Source organism: Heptranchias perlo, chromosome 3 (genome assembly GCF_035084215.1).
Source record: "Heptranchias perlo isolate sHepPer1 chromosome 3, sHepPer1.hap1, whole genome shotgun sequence".
NCBI lineage: Eukaryota > Metazoa > Chordata > Chondrichthyes > Hexanchiformes > Hexanchidae > Heptranchias > Heptranchias perlo.
The window spans coordinates 99,577,026-99,596,062 of NC_090327.1; the positions used below are offsets into that span (position 1 = coordinate 99,577,026).

Consider the following 19,037-nt stretch of genomic DNA (forward strand, 5'->3'; position numbering starts at 1 on the left):
ACAATTTACACAAATTTTGCGCTCGCATTTACCATCCAAATTTGATCTAAACTTCATCTTACTTTGCAGCTGAATATTGAAAGTATGTTCCCTTCTTTTCCAATATCCCCAATTGTTAAAACATTACCAGTATATTGGCACTCAAAAAAAAATCAAAATCATATCATCTCTAACATTATACTTGTTAAAAGACAGCACCATTCCTTTACCCTGTTGTTACGACAATACACAAGTCCAGTAATTATTTTGGTTGCTCTACTGCATTCACCTTCCTTTAATCAACACTGTAATTCCTATAATTAGTCCATCTCCTACTACAAAGCCCGTTTTTGATCCACATCTCCCTCCCCTAATTCTATGTTCTATTATTCTTAGCATCAGTCGCATGAGGTACTTCACCTATATGTCCTTTTAAATTCAAAAAACAGAATATCAGATGAATTCTACCACCTGTAAATGTAATCTTTTCTTCAGGAGTGTCCAGTAAATACTTAAAGCATAGAATACTATGAGTCACCCATATCAATCCCACAACCTTCAGTATTTCTTTTTACCAAGTAACTATCTAACTCCCTTTTAAAGGAATGTATGGACTTTGCTTCAACAACTGTTTGTGGAATAGAATTCACCTTCTATCCGTCCTCTGTGTGAAGACATTTTTTCCAACCTGCCTATTTCTTTTTCTGAATATCCTAAATGCGTACTCCCCTGTAACTATCTAGCCAACCAGTGGAAAACTTACATCATTATTAGCCTCATCATAATCCTTCATAATCTTTAAGACCTCCATCAGGTCACCCCTCAACTTTCTCAACTCCAGTGAAAAAAGTCGCAACTTCTCAAGTTTCTTTTCATAACATAACTATAATTCCTCATCCTTAGTTACATCCAGTGAATCTAAGCTGCACCTTTTCCATTGCTTTTATATCCTTCCTATAATGCCGTGCCCAAAACTACACACAATACTAAACTGCTAAGATCTTGTACAGATTCACCATCATTTTCTTGCTTTTGTATTCTATGCCTCCAGATACAAAACCAATGCTTCCATTTGGGTATGATAGCCTAGTGGTATGTTACTGAACTCATAATCCAGAGGCCTGGACTAATAATCCAGAGAACACAAGTTGAAATCCCACCATGGCAGTTTGAGAATCTGAATTATAACCTCTGCTTCAAATATTTTTCCAATTTTCCCTTAATAAATGCAACGGTGTCTGCCTCACTACTTTCCATGATAAAGCATTCCAGGCTTCAAAATCCTTTGCCTAAAAAAAATTCTCCTAACCCCTCTCTTCATTCTCTTAGTGAGTATTTTAAATGGATGATCCCTCATCACTGACTCCCAACCATCAAAAGCCTTCAGAATTTTCAAAACCTCGATTAAATCTCCTTAGCCATCAATACTCCAGTGGATATAGTCCCAGTATCTTCAGTCTCCCTTCACAACTATTGTTTCCCATTCATGGAATTATCCTGGTGAATCTAAATGGTTTTAATGCACTTTCTGTAATGGGGAGTCTAAAACTTGCACACAGTACTCCCTCACCAATGTTTTGCTCAAATTTATTACTTCTTAGTTCTTGTACTCTATCTGCTATTTATAAAACCTAAAATAGTGTTGGCCTTTTCTTTGGCGTTATCTACCTGCACTCGAATTTTCAGGTAATTATATGCTTGAATCACTAGGACATTTGTTCATCCATACCCTTCAGCATTTTTCAATTGAAAATTTTATTATTGTTTGCTTTTTTCCCCAGAAAAGTACCCTTGTCCTTGACTTTCGTTTCCTATTCTTGTACTGAGCTGTTCATAAATTCCCAATGACATACTAATCCTGTCCGCTGGTAACATTCATACCTCTGGGTCAGAAGGTTGAGTCCCACACCAGAGCTTCAAGCACACAATCTGGACTGACACTATAGTGAGCTTGTTGTATGAGACAGACAATATCCTTTGGGTGAGACATGATACAGAGGTCCACTTCTTCAGGTAAAGCTACCAGTATCACAAAAATCAGGAGACATTACGAGCACAGAATGGTTGCTATGCTTGGGCTACATAACAACATGGTGCACTCTGAAAAATATCTTGTGTAGAGAACCTTGAACTATTTTGACATAAGGAACTATAAGGTAAATTCCATGATCCCATGCTCCCAATGAAAAACTGGGCTTGGAGGGACTACATGTTGAAAATAAAGCTACAACACTACAACCCCAATTCTCCGAGCTAAACTCTCCAAGCACAGTTCCTCGCAGCAACAGAGGAATTTACCCTTATATACTGTATTATTCTATGGTTTTCAACAGATGGCTGTAGTACTGGTAGAAACAAATAAAAATGCACAAACATTTTTTTTTGTTTGTTATTATGAGTACGATGTCAAACTTGCTGATTTATAATTCCCACGAGTATCTCTTCTTTTTTCTTCACAGTTTTTAGGTATTGTTGCCAAGTTACAATTTCTGTCAAATTTTCCCTTATTTCTGTCTGGTATTCTCTTAAAATAAAATCCACGTGCTTTCACTCAGTCCTCAAATGTCTTACTTCCTCATTTTAAAAATCTTCCTTGTACACTCCTCCCTTCATCTTTCCATCTTTGCTGCAGGATCAGACTGGGGTCTTTCTTCCTGAAGACTACAGTGAATTTAGCCCCACAGTCAGTTTCTGTAAGTCATTTGCTAGCTTTATTCACTGACAGTTCAATTGGTTGTCCAGTGCATTGCTCACTATGATTAATGGAACATAATGTTGACAGTGATATCACTGTTAAAACATAGGGACATTTTTAAACTACAATTTGGCTTACATTTTTGAGACTATCTAGCTTATTACTAGCTCCAATACTTACATCCATATGCTTAAAAGTAGACTCCTTGATCAAAGCATTTGCGTTTTTTGTTTAATTCTACCAACAAATTGAATTTATATAGCGCTTTTAAAGTAGACACTTCACAGAGGTGCAAGCAAATAAAGTCCTGACTCTGAGCCCAAGGATAAGATAGATATTAGGGAGCATGACCAAAAGCTTCGTCAAAGAGGCGGGTCTTAAGGAGGGGAGGGAGGTGGAGAGACAGAGAGATTTAGGGAGGGAATTCCACAACATGGGGCCTAGTTAGCTGAAGGCACAACCACCAATGTGGAGGTGATGGAAGGGGAATGCAGAAGAAGCTGGAGTCAGAGGAGCAGTATTCTGGGGGGGGGGGGGGGGTGGAGGTGGGGGATTGTAGGGCTGGTGAAGGTTACAGAAATAGGAATGGGAGAAGCAATGGAGAGATTTAAACACAAGGATGAGCATTTTAAATGTGAAACCTTGGGGGACCAAGAATTAATGTAGGTCAATGAGGAGAGGAGTGATTGCCAAGTGAAAATTGGTGCGGTATAGGGTACAGATACCAGAATTTTGGATGAGCCTGAAGTTTAGGGGTTAGAGGATGGGGAGACCAGCCAGGACTGCATTCGAATAGTTGAGCCTGGAGGTGACAAAGGCATCGATGAGATTTTATTTGCATATGGGCTGAGCTAGAGGCGGAAGCAGAAGTAGGCGGTCTTTGTGATGGAGGGTATGGTGTCAAAAACTCAGCTCTGTGTCAAACAGTCTGGTTCAGTATGAAGTAGTTACTGTATAGGGGGATGGAGTCAGCAGTATGGATATATAGCCGGTGGCAGTGACTGAAGATAATATTTAGCTGGATGAAATTGCAGCTCATCCAAGATTGGACATCAAACAATGCGACAGCACAGAGACAGTGGAAAGGTCAAGAGAGGTGGTGGAGAAATACAACTGGGTGTAATCGACATACTGTGAAAGCTGACCCCCCATGTTGGCAGATGTCATTGCCAAAGATATAGCATGTACATTAGAAAGTGGAGGAGGCAAGGACAGACTCGCAAGCTGATGGCACAGGAGTGGGAAGAGAAGCCATTGATACAGATGCTTTATCTACAATTGAACGGGTAAGAGTGGAACCAAGCAAGGGCGGTCCCACCAATCTTTCAAAAAAATTCTTTTGTTGCAGGGTCACATTTATTACCAACCCTGTTCATCCCGAGGTGGTAGTGGCAAGTCTTCTCCTTAAACGACTGCAGGCCTTGTGTTGATGGCTCTCCTACAATTATGTTAAGTATGGAATTATAGGTAACTGACCCAGCCACAATGAAGAAAAGGTGATGAATGTCCAAGTTAAGATAGTGTGCGACTTGGAGGGGATAGCACTCTCATGTCCTTCTTGGTAGTACATGTTGCAGGGGAGGGAGATGCTGTCATCTAACCTTGGTGAGCTGCTGCAGTGCATTCTGTAGATCGTACATACTGCAACCACAGATGAAGGGAGGGTATATTAAATCCTGTGGCAGGGATGCTAATCAAGTGAATTGCTCTGTCTTAGATAATGTTGTACTTCTTTAGCGTTGTTGTGGCTGCACCCATACAGGCAAGTACTCTATCACACTCCTGACTTGAGCTTTATATATGGTGGCGAAGCTTTGAGTGGTCAAGAAGTGAGCCACTCAACAGTACCCAGCCTCTGTGCTGATCTTGTAGCAACAGTGTTCATATGTGAATCCCAGTTTAACTTCTGGTCAATGGTGACCCCCAGACTGTTGATGGTGGGGGACTTGGCGATGGTGGTGCCAGTGATGGTCAGGCTGAGATGGATGGGCTTTTTCTTGTTGAAGATAGTCATTACCTGGCATTTATATGATGTAAATGTTACCTCCCACTTGTCAGCCCAAGTCTGGATGTTGTCGAGGTCCTGCTGTTAGTTAGAGTTGGCTGCTTCATTAACAACATCCTTTATGGAGCTCAACACTCCAGAATCATCAGTGAAGAGTGCTACTGGGCAACAGAGGCGAGGCACTGAAGGATGGCTTGGTGAACAGTGTTGAAAGCTGCAGAGAGGTTAAGGAGGATGAGGAGGGATGGTGCACCATGGTCACAGTCATTTGTAACATTGGTTAGGGCTGTTTTGGTGCTATTGAAGGGGCAGAAACCTGACTGGAGCAATTCAAGCAGGGAGTTGTGGGAGAGGTGGGCAGAAAATTGGTAGGCAACGTATTCAAGGACTTGAGAGGAACAGCAAGTTAGAGATGAAGCAGTAGTTTGTCGGAACAAAGGGGTGGAGGGTAGGTTTTTTGAGGAGGGGTTGGTGACGCCAGAAAGAGAGGCGGACAGTGCCTCAAGACAGGGAACCATTTATAGTGTCAGCTAGCATGGAGTCCTGGAAGTGAATTTAGCTGGTCAGGAGTTTTGTGCAAATGGGATCGAGGGAGCAGGGGTTAGGCCTTATGTAGGAGATAAGTTCATAGAAGGCATAGAGGGCAAGAAAAGAAAATGGGACAGAAACTAGAGAAATCAGTCTTTGGAGTTAAGTGCACAAGGGGAAGGTGAAAAATACTAACAATTCTGAAGGTTGCATGATGTACTTTATAATGTATACAGTTAGTAGCATTCTTGCCTCAGAGTCAAAAGGTTGTGGGTTCAAGCCCCACAGCAGGACTTCAGCACATATTTAGGCCGTCTGAACTGAGGCAGTGCTGCATCGTTGGATGTGCTGTCTTTCAGATGAGATATTAAACTGAAGCCCTGTCTGGATGTAAAAGATCCCATTGCACTATTCAAAGAGCAGGGAGTTCTGATGTCCTGGCCAACATCCACACCGCAAATCACCATAAATAAAATGAACCCTGAAACATTCTCAGTGGTAACATTATATTGTATTAGAATGAAGTTCTATGCCACAATTAAACAGCAAATTATAAACAAGATCATCAACTAGCTACATTACATACCAAATTCTATTGTGTAATTATTTTCCCAGTTTCACATAATTAAATTAATTGATGATTTTAACATTGCTACTGGTATCAAGATGTAAAAAAAAAATCCAATGTTTAACAAAGAATATAGTACACAACTTCAAGCATCTTCAGCCTCATGGCAATGATTCGTCGATCAGTGGCAAGGGAGATAAAAAGTTTTGGTGAAAAACCTGAACTAATAAATCTTACCAAGTGAAGCATAGGATCCTGCAGGGATATTTGATGTAGTTAAGCGGCTCGCCCTTGTGTGTCCAGTGGTATGCCGTGATTTCGCAGATGCAGCCGCATTTACATCTATATCACTTCTAGAGCGCTGCAAACCCCCAGGGGTGGCTGCAGACTTTGCACTTGGCCCTGAAACAATGAAGGGGAAAGATTTTGAAGTTTAACAGGCGTTACTAAAAATAACAAAGTTCAAGTGCAATAATGGTTCTGAATCTTTAAAAAAAATTGACCGAACAATAAAATTGACCTAACAATAAAATTATCAACATTTTAAGAAATAAAATATTGGGTAGGTATCGAATAGAAATAGGACAAAACAATGTAATGATCTCTTCTATAATTACATACGTGTATCACAAGGGAATGTTCATCTGCCCATTTCAAAAAGTTCAATTATAACAGAAACTGAATCAATGATCCATAATGCACAACAGACTGGAAGGAATAATTACACTGAAAACCCCAAGGTTTGATTTCCAGACTGTGCTGAGTCAACTGATCTTAGCCAAGGCAGTGGCTCTGTTGCTACAAATGGATAATAGCAGCAATGGCATTGGAACATTATCACCCCCATGTTCCCCTCCAAGTCACATACCATCCTGACTTACACATACATCACTGTTGCATCATCGCCATTGGTTAAAAATCTTGGAATTCCTTACCTAACCACCATTACAAGGACTCTAGCTGTTCAAGGGGTAGGCCCTCCCACCAATACATCCTCAGAACAACTTGGAATGGGCAATTAATGCAGCCTTGCCGGCATCACTCATATCCAGAGAACAAATATATAAAAAGGGCTGTGGCTGAGCTGGGCTTTAAAACCTGTTGATTGAGGAAGGAGGGGACTCTGACAAGGAATCCTGCTTTTCAAAGCTATTCCTGTTGAAGTATGCCTGTTCTGCTCGTATTTCTTGTAAGATTTCTGTTCCATCTTTCCTCAAAAATACCTTTGCTGCCAAAAGGTATTTTAACAGCTGCTGATGTAGCCGTCAAGGCAGTGACCCTAAATGTGATCATGGCAATTTGTGGAGCAATACATTGAAAAGTCATGGATCTTGCTGTCAAATCCAAGGTATAGACAGCTGCTTCCCAGTGCAGTGTTATAGTCTGTAATTTGGTTTTGGACTGGGGCAGCAACTGACTTTGGAAAATACCCATTTTATGTGGTCCAAGAGTGCCAAATTAGCCCGATGGCATGTCTTCTGAACCTGATTGTACCACTGCTGGTAAATTCATTAGCCAAGTACATCAATTCTCTGACTCTCATTCTACGGGCTCATGGTTCATTCCCTATACAGTAGATTTCCCATTCCAAGAAGTAAAACTATCAAGTCTGTGCGTGATATCTGCACAAGATTTCGCTGAGACCCTAGCATTAGACATTGACAACATGTGTATGTTGATCTAGAAATTTGTAACCATGATCCAATAGGATGTGGTCATGACAATTCTTGTGCAAACTGCCTGACAGAGAGGTGCGGAGAAGAACCAGGTTCTGGGACCCTGGGAACAATTATATTCAGACTTCGCGCAATTCTTACACTAAACAAGTCTGTATTTGGAGCTTTGGTCCAACAATTTTTCCTTAGGCAACATGTAACTATATCCTCCTTTGAAGGAGTCTTATTTCTGGTTATTTTTAAGTAGAAGAGAACTATGTATAGCGGGTCTAGGCTTCAAGTCCATTATTAGTGAAATAAATTGGTATTAAAAGTAATAAAGCCAATAAGTGCTGGTGATCCCTTGGTACTGAGATGAAGGAGAGTCCCAGTATCAAGTGAAGTCCTGAACATTGCAGTGCCAGTGTTTTCTTGGCAGCAATTAATGCCAGCATGAGTTCAGCAACCAATGACTGGGTTTGACTGGGTTTCTTAGGCTTGTCAAAGTTTATGGCACATAAGGAGGCTATTTGATCTATCATGTCTGTGATGGTGCTTTTCTGGTGCTTTAGTGTACCCAAGGCAAATTTGACAAGTCACAAAATCATGTTTCTATAATATGCATTTTAGGCAAGGATCATAAGCTTCAGTAACTGTGAAGGTTTTGACCTTGCTCTTTTTGATGTATATTAATGACCTGGACTTGGGTATACAGGGCATAATTCCAAAGTTTGCATATGACACGAAACCCGGAAATGTAGTAAACAGCGAGGAGGATAGTAACAGACTTCAGGAGGACATAGACAGACTGGTGAAATGGGCAGATACATGGCAGATGAAATTTAACGCAGAGGAGTGTGAAGTGATTCATTTTGGTTGGAAGAATAAGGAGAGGCAACATAAACTAAAAGGTACAATTTTAAAGGGGTTGCAGGAACAGAGACCTTGAGGTATACGTACATAAGCCTTTGAAGGTGGCAGGACAAGTTGAGAAGGCTGTTAAAAAGGCATACAGGATCCTTGGCTTTATAAATAGAGGCAGAGAGTACAAAAGCATGGAAGTTATGTTAAACCTTTATAAAACACTGAAGTATTGTGACCAATTCTGGGCACCACACTTCAGGAAGGATGTCCAGGCCTTAGAGAGGATGCAGAGGAGATTTACTAGAATGGTACCAGGGATGAAAGACTTCAGTTACGTGGAGACACTAGAGAAACTAGGGTTATTCTCCTTGGAGCAGAGAAGGTTGGGGGGAGATGTGATAGAGGTGTTCAAAATCATCAAGGGTTTTGATAGAGTAAATAAGGAGAAACTGTTTCCACTGGCGGAAGGTTCGGTAACCAGGGGACACAGATTTAAGGTAAATGGCAAAAGAACCAGAGGTGGCATGAGGAAAAAAAAATTTATGCAGCGAGTTATGATGATCTGGAATGCACTGCCTGAAAGGGTGGTGGAAGCAGATTCAATAATAGCTTTCAAAAGGGAATTGGATAAATACTTGAAGGGGAAAATTCTGCAGGACTATGGAGAAAGAACAGGGGAGTGGGACTAATTGGATAGCTCTTTCAAAGAGCTGGCAAAGGCACGATGGGCCGAATTGCCTCCTGTGCTGTATCATTCTGTGATTCTATGAAAATGCTCATCATCAAAACTATTGCAGTTTGACAGTATTTTGGTGTCAGGTCAGGTATTAAAACCTGCTCCCATAATGACAGTAAATGAAACGCCTGTCAATGCTGAGTAACGGGCGGCGGTCAAGTAACCTGGCCACCTTCAGTAAGTGTCAACGGCTTCAGGTGGATAAACGCCTGGAGAATGGTAGTGAGACCCTTGCTGGAGGAAATACCATTAAAAGGCGGATGAACCTAATCCTTGAATCAGCCAACGACGTCCAGAACCTGCAAGCTGCGATGCAGCTACAACATATAATAAGTCAATAAAAGAGCAACTACAGACAGCCTGAAACACAACACCAGAGTTCAAGCCCGCGACTTATAGAGCACTGTGGAGGACAGTCACAGGTGCTCCGACAATAGTCGATCAATGATGATGATTATGATTGACAGTATTGAAAGACTTCTGCAATTATTTGTGAAGACATGGCGACTCAAACATGGAGGCAGGCAGTTTGTTTTGATGCAGGTAATGGGCTAGTGCTGAAGGGGATATTGCATCTCAGCCCAGCTGGGGAACACACCGTTCTGAGGCCTTAGCCCTTTGCACGCTACTGCTTTTAAGGAACAAAGAACATGCCTTAAGATGTCTCAAAGCACTTCACAGCCATTTCATTAATTTTGAAGTGTAGTTACTGTTCTGTAGGCAAAGGCAGCAGCCAATTTGAGCACAGCAAGGTCCCACAAACAACAAGGGGCCGGATGACGCAAGCCATTCGTTAGACTTGCACTTGCCCATCGACTTTCTACGAGCTTTTGCACTGCAAGTTACTGTCAACAGGACAGCCAAACAGCACCCTCTACAGGGCATCTGGGCCTGTGTGAACAGGGCAAGCAACTGTGTATCTCCTGAACTAATCATGCTAAAGAATCGTTAATGAGCAGCGCAGAGACTGAACCAGGAAGTGTAAGTTAGAATAGTGAATTTAATGTCAAATCAGGTGCAGTAAGCAAAGACTGAATTAAGAGTCAGAGATAAAATAGACAGAAAGAAAAAGTTTTTAAAAATTCTATTTTTTTTTAATATCTCCAACAATGAAGGAATGAAACTCCACACTTGTAAAAGTTAATTTTCAGTGCTAAAGAGGTTGTTTGGCAATAATTAAGATGTACCACGCCGTTAAAAGGGTACTTAGACTGGAACGGTCAAGCCCTAACTTTATTTTTGGTAAGTTTAGTCCGTATCTGTGAGGTAAGTACAGGAACTTAACGGCGTTCAATATATATATTTGAATGATGAGTCAGCTGGTGAGATGCTGTTTTCGCACAGGACAAAGAAAGAAGAAAAAATATAGAAAAACAGTGAGAGAAAAAATGAAGTCCGATAAATAAAAGCTGGAGAAATAAAACAAATAAAAGGCAAACGCAGTAGAGAGGACAAAGGAAGATGGTAATGGACTTGAAAAAAGTGAAAGATGGTCCAATTACTTTTTATAGGTCACTGATAGTCCAGTTTGTTTTCATAAGTACAAACTAATGCAAGGTAGCACTGAGTGTTGTAATGTAGAACAGCAAAGGAAACTAGGCCAATGTTTAATTAATACAACAAGAATGTCCCTGCGTCCAGTCTGGAATGCGAGAGATCAGATTGTAGGATATACATGAATAAAAATCACGAGGGTGGATGTTAAACAACGTCCACTATCCCGAATATGTATTTCATAGTTTTATTTCTGAATTTTTAAACACAAAACTAACCTCTTGAGGCACCTCCACTTGCAACTGACCATTTAGCAGGAAAGGCACGGCTGGAAAAAAAACAAAACAGCTTACATCAACCCAGATGGGGAATATAAATAAACACAGATTGCATGCCACATGTCCCATGCATCTCATCATATATTATTATATTCAATGCTTTTAAAAAAGAAACTTAAAAATTTCCCATTAGGTAACCAACATCTCAATAGGGCCTCCATCTTTGACATATTATCAATATATATAGTTTTCCATCACTGACCCTTGGCTTCCAGCATCAACTGCTGCCAACTGCTTTCACTGAATCATGGTGGTTGCTGGTTTGTCACAGCAGCTGAATAAGTTGAATTCCATTTTTATTACATGAGATCCCAGAATTTTTACTGATGTTTTGTAGATTGAATTCTGTGACACCGTTCATTTCTCCATTGAAATCTCAAACTGGTGCCCTTGAATGTTAAAGCAAAACTGGGATGCAGTCTCAGGGTCTAATAATATTTTGAGGGGATGGGGGTCCCAGAGTTCCAAGAACTGTAGAGTGCAAGGTTCTAGCATTATTGGGAGAAGGATCTTGACGCCTGGGGGTATTGGGAAGGAATGTCTCAGGATGAGGGTGCATTGGAGAGCAGTCTGAGCATTGGGTCTCAATGTTTAGGACACCCAAATCCCAGATTCCACGGTGTTGCTAGAGTCCAGAAAGACGGAGGAGGGCTCGAGTCTGGTCGTGTTTGGGGTCGCTGGGATTTGGCAAAATTGAGAGGTACAGGGTCTAAATTCTAACAGTCTGGGGGGGGGGGGGGCAGGATACCGGAAACAAAACTGCTGTTGGCTACTCACGAACTAAAAGGTCGTATCACGACCGCACCCACCCCGCATCAGCCTCTTCCCTGACCCATCCACGGCTCCATTGACAGTCTCACCACTCCCTGTGCCCATCATCAGCAAGTTCTTGCCTATATTTTACTGCTTTAAAGCATTTAACCATAAAGTTTATGCTTTTTAAAATTAATGGACAGAAAATAAAATGCTGGAGCTGTGCAGTTTACTCGTGCATGAGAAAAGAAGTCGAAGATTTAGTGCACTATTAGCAAGTTTGTCAACATTCACAGTCTTAATAAACAAATTTCACGAAGCAAACCAAAACCAGCACAAAAAACTCAATGTTTATGCAGTTTTCAAGATTTATAAATAAACATTTCTTTAAGTCTCAAAATGGTTCAGAAAATACTCTTTTTAAAATTGGATTTTCAATAGTAATAAACAGCCATCCAATTTCTAGAAATTCTATTAATGTGTTTTCTTTTCTAACTGTCAACACTGAAACCGAGTCACAGGTGCTGTCTGCCAATAAAATTTAAATAAATGCAGACATGCCTGGAATAAAGCTTTGACAATGCAATCTGCAATTTCATTTAAAGCCTTTTGGAAAAAGCAAGGAAACTCTCAAATCCTCACAGAATGAGGAGACACACCCTTCTACATTTCAGGTCTTGTTGATACACAGATTGCTTGCTGGGAAATTCTGCTAACTGCACATGCTCAAACTGCATCGATGCAATTAAAAGCTCTCTCCATTTGCCGTGAGATAAAAAATATCCAGTCAAAGCCCAGGCTTTTGAGAGAACATAGGAACTGCAGTAATCCAGTCACCCCATGGAGCCTGTTCCGCCATTCAATTACATCATGACTGATCTGTACCTCAACTCCATTTACCCGTCTTTGTTCCATATACCTTGATACCCTTGCCTAACAAAAATCTATCACCCTCAGTCTTAAAAATTGCTGTTAATCCACCATCCACAGTCTTTTGGGGGAACAAGTTCCAGATTTCCACTGCCCTGCGTGAAAAAGTGTCTCATCATTTCACTCCTGAATGGCCTACCTCGAATTTTAAGATCATGTCGTCTTCTTCTGGATTCCCCACCATAGTATTAACACTCCTGAGTTCAGATACTGCACAGTGCTAACACTCTCCAAGTGCTAATCTTGAAGGTGGTAACATGCAGTTCTTACAGTAAAGGAGCCAGACTGTGCTAATGCTAACACACAGATGGCCACCGAAAGCACGTATCTAGTCTGGTGGGGGAATCCAGAAAAGAGGTGCATATTTGTCTATCCACCCCATCAAACCCCTTCATCATTTTAAACCCCTCGATTAGATCGCCCCTCAAACTTCTAAACTTAAGGAAATACAAACCAAGTTTATGCAACGTGTCCCCATAATTTAAGGCTGCGTTTGTCGACCATGACATTACGATTAATAAAGCAGTGTAGTGACACCACCAGGAAGTGGGAGGTGTAATTGGCCAGCACTCACCCAGCACTCTGCCTGAAATGTCGAAGTTGATCGAGTCATTGGCAGGCACACTGCAGAGTGGAGTGTCAGTGGTGTCCCTTGTCTGAACTCGGGATTGTTAGTGGTGTGCGTTATCTGAACTCTACAATGTATGGAGCTTCAACACAGCACAGCTCCAAAACTCCCGAGTTCAGACAAGGCATAGTATTAACACTCCTGAGTTCAGATACTGCACAGTGCTAAAACTCTCCAAGTGCTAATCTTGAAGGTGGTAACATGCAGTTCTTACAGTAGAGGAGCCAGACTGTGCTAATGCTAACACACAGATGGCCACCGAAAGCACGTATCTAGTCTGGTGGGGGAATCCAGAAGAGAGGTCCATATTTCTCTTCTTTATGAGGAGGGAATTCTGTGAGGTTATGCTGAAATATGTTAAATTTGGCCCAACTTTCACTGGTCAGTATGGGCACACACCTGCGTTGAGAGAATATCTAAGGCAGAATTTGTAGCAAGGTGGTCATCATCCTGCTATCTTGTGCATTCCAGGCACCATTATTCAGAGAGACTTAACATAGTAAGAACAACTTGCGTAGTAGACGCATGACTAAGTTCAGAGCATGTGGAGTCAGGGAACAAGTAGCAGAATGGATAGCAAGCTGGCTACAAAACCGAAAACAGAGAGTTGGGGTTAAGGTTGGTAAAAGGTGGGAAGTGGTGTCCCACAAGGATTGGTGCTGGGATCATTGTTGTTCACAATTTATATTAACGATTTGGACTCAGGAATTGGAAGTACCATTTCAAAATTTGCAGATGACACCAAATTGTGGGGTATAGTTAATACTGAGGAAGAATGCGACAAAAGAATTTCAATATAGATAAGTGAGGTGGTGCATTTTGGTAGGAAGAATAAGGAGGCCACATACTGCTTGGATAATAAGAGTCTAAATGGAGTAGAGGAACAAAGGGATCTCGGGGTACAGATATACCAATCACTAAAAGTAGCAACACAGGGCATAAAAAAAGGCAAACCAAGCACTGGGGTTCATTTCTAGAGGGATAGAATTGAAAAGCAGAGAAATTATGTTAAACTTGTATAGAATCTTGGTTAGACCACACTAAGTACTGTGCACAGTTTTGGTCTCCATATTATTAAAAACAATAGAGGCACTGGAGAAGGTGCAAAAAAGATTCACAAGGATGATACCAGAACTGAGGATATACTTATCAGGAAAGGCTGAACAGGCTGGGGCTCTTTACTCGAGGAAAGATAAAACCGAGGGGTCATCTGATAAGACTTCTTTAAGATTCTGAAAGGGTTTGATAGGGTAGATGTAGAGAAAACGTTTCCACTTGTGGGGGAATCCAAAACTAGTGGTCATAAATATAAGATAGTCACTAATAAATCCAGTAGGGAATTCAGGAGAAACTTCTTTACCCAAAGATTGGTAAGAATGTGGAACGTTCGACAACAAGGAGTAGTTGAGGCGAATAGCATAGATGCATTTAAGGGGAAGCTAGATAAGCACAAGAGGGGGAAAGAAATAGAAGGATATGCTGATAGGGTTAGATGAAGAGGGGTAGGAGGCGGCTCGTGGGGAACATAAACACCGGCATAGACAAATTGGGTAAAATGGCCCGTTTCTGTGCTTATAGACTCTATGAGCTCGATTTTCGCACCCACAATCGGGTGTGTTGGTGGCGGGGAGGCTGCGAAAATCGGAAGCCCGGCTCCAACCCGCCTACTTCCAGGTTTCCCACTGACGCGCTCACGTGCGCGCGCAACCCCCGCATGTGGGACTCCCGCCAGCTGGTGCCACTTAAAGTAATTGAACAGGTACTTCAGGTTGTTTACAGACCTGATTGACCTGTTATTTTAGCAGGGATGGGATTTTGCAACTGATTGGGACTGTTTCCCGTACTGGGGGAAACACTCCCAGTTCAAATGGACGTGTTGCAGCCATCAGCCTGTGGCAGCTGCAAAGGTCCATTTGGGGGGGGGGGGGGGGGGGCGGGAGAGAAAGAGAGACACTCACTCATTGCAGCAGGCCACTCTGTCACTTTGGACGAAGTTTGGCCTCCACCACCCTCCTCCTAACAAAATTTACCATCTTGCACACTTACCCCGGGGTCCAGAGACATGTACCTCCCTTGCAGACCCCCTCAGATGTACATCTTCCGGATGGGAGCCGCCGTAGCTGCAGTCATGACCTCCTCAGAGGGCGAACAGCATCACCCGCCTCGCTGGCCACCTCTGACACGTGGAGCTCCACAACACAGTGCTGTGACACATCCACCTGCACAGCAGGAGGGAGGGCAACCGCAGAGAGAGATGCGTCACAGGGGGCACTACCCATGCCACAGGGTCCATAGACTGAGGCTCAGCTTCCTGGACCTCTCTGAGCAGCAGTGCACACGGAGGCTCAGAGTCACTCGACATGTAGTCGTGGACATCTGCAGCCTCCTTCATGCCAAGCTGCTCCCGGCTGGCCCGAGCACCATCTTCTTACCTGTCGCTGTCAAAGTCACCACTGCCCTCAACAACTTCTCCTCCGCATCCTTCCAGGGTGCCAATGGGGACACCGCCGACGTCGCTCAGTCGTCTGCACAAAAGAGCCCTGCAAATACAGCTACACCCACTCTGCAGTGACACAATGGGTGTCATCAGTTGTGGGTCTTCATAGTGATCCTCAGGAAAGGGCATTATTGCACAAACCAGACAAGATCCGCAAAGACGTGGCAGTAGTGGTGCCAATATAATATGTAATGTGAGTTGATCAGAAATTAATTATAAGTAAAAACCATGACAAACCCTCAAACACCCTTGTGCATCCCCTTCATGCTCAAGACACGTTTGCCTTACGCTTCCTACTGCATATATGTGATGCATGCCCTGTGGCTGCAGCACAGGTAGTGGCAGGTTGAGTGAGGCTGACTGTGAAAGAGATGCATGAGAGGGTGAGTATGAGAGAGAGCCATGAGATTGTAAGAGGATTGGGTTGAGTGGTAGTGGCAGGATGAGTACTGGCGAGTTGAGGAAGTGCAGGTAAGATGAGGATGAGGTTTGAGTGGGTGTGAGGAGTGATGTGACAGAGTAGTGTTGGCAGTGCAGAAGGAGATGTGGGGTGGGGGCGGTGATGTGGCAGACGGAGTGTCGGGGAATGAGTAAGTGTACTCACTTTGGCTGACCTACTTAGGTCATTGGAGCGCCTCCTGCACTGTATGCAGGTGGGCGATATGTTGGTGGTGCAGGTGACCTCCTCTGCCACCTCGAGCCAGGCCTTCTTGGTGGCAGAGGCAGGCCGCTTCCTCCCACCCGCCGGGGGGAAGATCTCTGTCGGAAGATCTCTGTCCTTCCCCTCCTCCTCACCCCATCCAATAAGAGCTGGAGTGAGGCATCATTAAACCTGGGAGCAGCCTTCCCCCTGGGCTGCTCCATGCTGTAATTTTTCCTATTTCTTGCAGCATCAGTCAGCGGAGGACTGCCCCTTTAAATAGAGCTCCTCCAGCTGACAGACCTTACTGCGCACGCGCAGTCCGCCCGCCGCGCAGCCTAGCAGCGGGGAACCCGGAAGAATAGGCAAGTGGATCCAATCAGCCTGCGATTGCGCGCAGAGCAGACTGATTTCACCGGGCACGTTACCCACGCGCCCAATCTACCCCCCGCCACAAACCCACCGCCATGGTAATATCGGGCCCTATGTAACTATGTAATATGGTGCCTTCAACATAGGGAAACGTCGCAAGGCACTTCACAGGAGTGTAATCAAACAAAAATGGACACCAAGCCAAAGAAGGAGAAATTAGGATGGGTGACTAAAAGCTTGGTTAAAGAGGTAGGTTTTAAGGAGGAGAGAGAGATGAAGAGGCAGAGATGTTTAGGGTTGGAATTCCAGAGCTTAGGGGTCAAGAGAGATGCTGAAAGCATGACTGCCAGTGGTGGGGCAAAAGGAGTGAGAGATGCACAAGAGGCCAGAGTTGGAGGAACGCAGAGTTGTTATAGGGTGGTAGGGCTGGAGGAGGACACAAAGATAGGGAGGGGCAAGGCCATGGAGGGATTTGAACACAAGGATGAGAATTTTAAAATCAAGGCAATGGTGGACTGGGAGCCAACAATGAGCACAGGAGCGTAGGGTGAGCGGGACTTGGCGCGGGTTAGGATACGGTCAGCAGAGTTTGGATGAACTCAAGTTTATAGAGGGTGGAAGATGGGAGGCTGGCCAGGATAGATTTGGAATAATCAAGTCTGGAGGTAACATATGCATGGATGAGGGCTTCAGCAGCAGATAAGCTGAGGCAGGGGCTGAGACTGGCCGTGTTACGTGTTACGGAGGTGGAAGTAGACAGTCTTTGTGATGTTGAGGATATGGGGTCCGAAGCTCAGCTCAGGGTCAAATAGGGCACCGAGGTTGCGAACAGTCTATTTCAGCCTGAGACAGTTGCCAGGGAGGGGGATGGAATCAGTAGGGAGGGAACAGAGTTTGTGGCAGGAGCCGAAGACAATGGCTTCAGTCTTTCCAGTGTTTAATTGAAGGAATTTGCAATTCATCAAGACTGAATGTTGGGCAAGCAGTCTTACAACTCAGAGGCAGTGGAGGGGTCGAGAGATGGTGACGGTGAGGTAGAGCTGGGTGTTGTCAGTATACATGTGGAATGTGACGTCATGTCTTTAGATGATGTCACCTAGGGGCAGCATGTAGATGAGAAATAGGAGGGGACCAAGGGGGACTACAGGGCTAACGGTGCGAGGCGGGAAGAGAAGCCATTGCAGGAGATTCTTTAGCTACGACTGGATAGGTAATAGTGGAACCAAGCAAGGGCAGTCCCACTCAGTTCAACAACAAAGGAGGCGTTGGAGAAGGATGGTGTGGTCAACCGTGTTAAAAGCTACAGACAAAGATGAGGCGGCATAGTGCACCAAGGTCACAGTCACAGAGGATGTCAATTTTGACTTTGTTTAGGACTGTTTCAGTGCTGCAGAACAGGTGGAAACCTGATTGGAGAGGTTCAAACATGGAGTTGAGGGAAAGATTGCGGACAGGTATGGAGCCAATGGACAGCAGCATTGCCTTGTACTCCACAGCTGCAGAAAACGCACAACGTCTTTTGGAATACAGGTAACAGCTGTTGGGAATTTCAGGCAACACAAACTGCAGAGTGCCTCCTCTTCATCCCTACAGCCGCTCTGCCAGTTAGGTTATTGTATCTATGAATGCTGCTGATCCTCCTTCCATTGCTCCTTCTCTTCCGCATTCAAAAAGAGATCACAAGCGAGCAAGGCTATTTGGCTCACCTTGAATCAAATACTGATCCCTCTTTGTGTGAAGAATTTTTTTTTTTATTCGTTCACGGGATGTGGGCGTCGCTGGCGATGCCAGCATTTATTGCCCATCCCTAATTGCCCTTGAGAAGGTGGTGGTGAGCCGCCTTCTTGAACCGCTGCAGTCCGTGTGGTTTCCTGATAGATTCAAATTAGGAATGCTGTGTCATTTTCTCCGAAACTGGCAATCCACCTTGTGGCACTTCTTTGCACTAGCCCCAGCACTTCAGAAGCTCCCTTATGCCTCAGTGGCCAGCACTGCACGAGGGACTCAAGGAGTGGTCTGAGCAGCAAACTGTTCACAACTTACTCTGACATAAAGGCCTGGACTTTTCTTATGAAAACAACCCATTTCTGGTTGGAGTAGAGGTGGTCTAGCAAGTGAAGTGGGGCAGGGCCCCTCAGCCAAAACTCCGCACCAAAACTGGCTGCCTCGATTTCTGCCATGATTTCCCTCCCATGACCCCACTGTGGCCCTGATCGTTCTGCTGGCAGCACGCTCCCTAAAATGAAATGAAAGGTGGAGGGGTGCTGGTTAATTGCAAGCATATAGGGGTGCGATTCTGGAACACAGATTTGACCAGGAGTCACGTCTATAATGTTGAAACTGCAGTTTCTGAGC

The 19,037-nt window shown here is 43.7% G+C and overlaps 1 protein-coding gene across 8 annotated transcripts in view; it reads right to left on the reverse strand.

Annotated features, from left to right (window-relative positions):
- The window catches only part of clasp2 (cytoplasmic linker associated protein 2), a 451,600-nt gene that overhangs the window by 170,098 nt on the left and 262,465 nt on the right, over window positions 1–19,037 (reverse strand). For all 8 annotated transcript variants that reach the window (XM_067981116.1, XM_067981105.1, XM_067981128.1 and 5 more), the window contains 2 exons: window positions 10,803–10,852; window positions 6,013–6,177 (listed from right to left, as the gene is read on the reverse strand). In XM_067981116.1, the coding sequence (XP_067837217.1) occupies window positions 6,013–6,177; window positions 10,803–10,852 (215 nt within the window). The remainder of the gene's footprint in view (window positions 1–6,012; window positions 6,178–10,802; window positions 10,853–19,037) is intronic.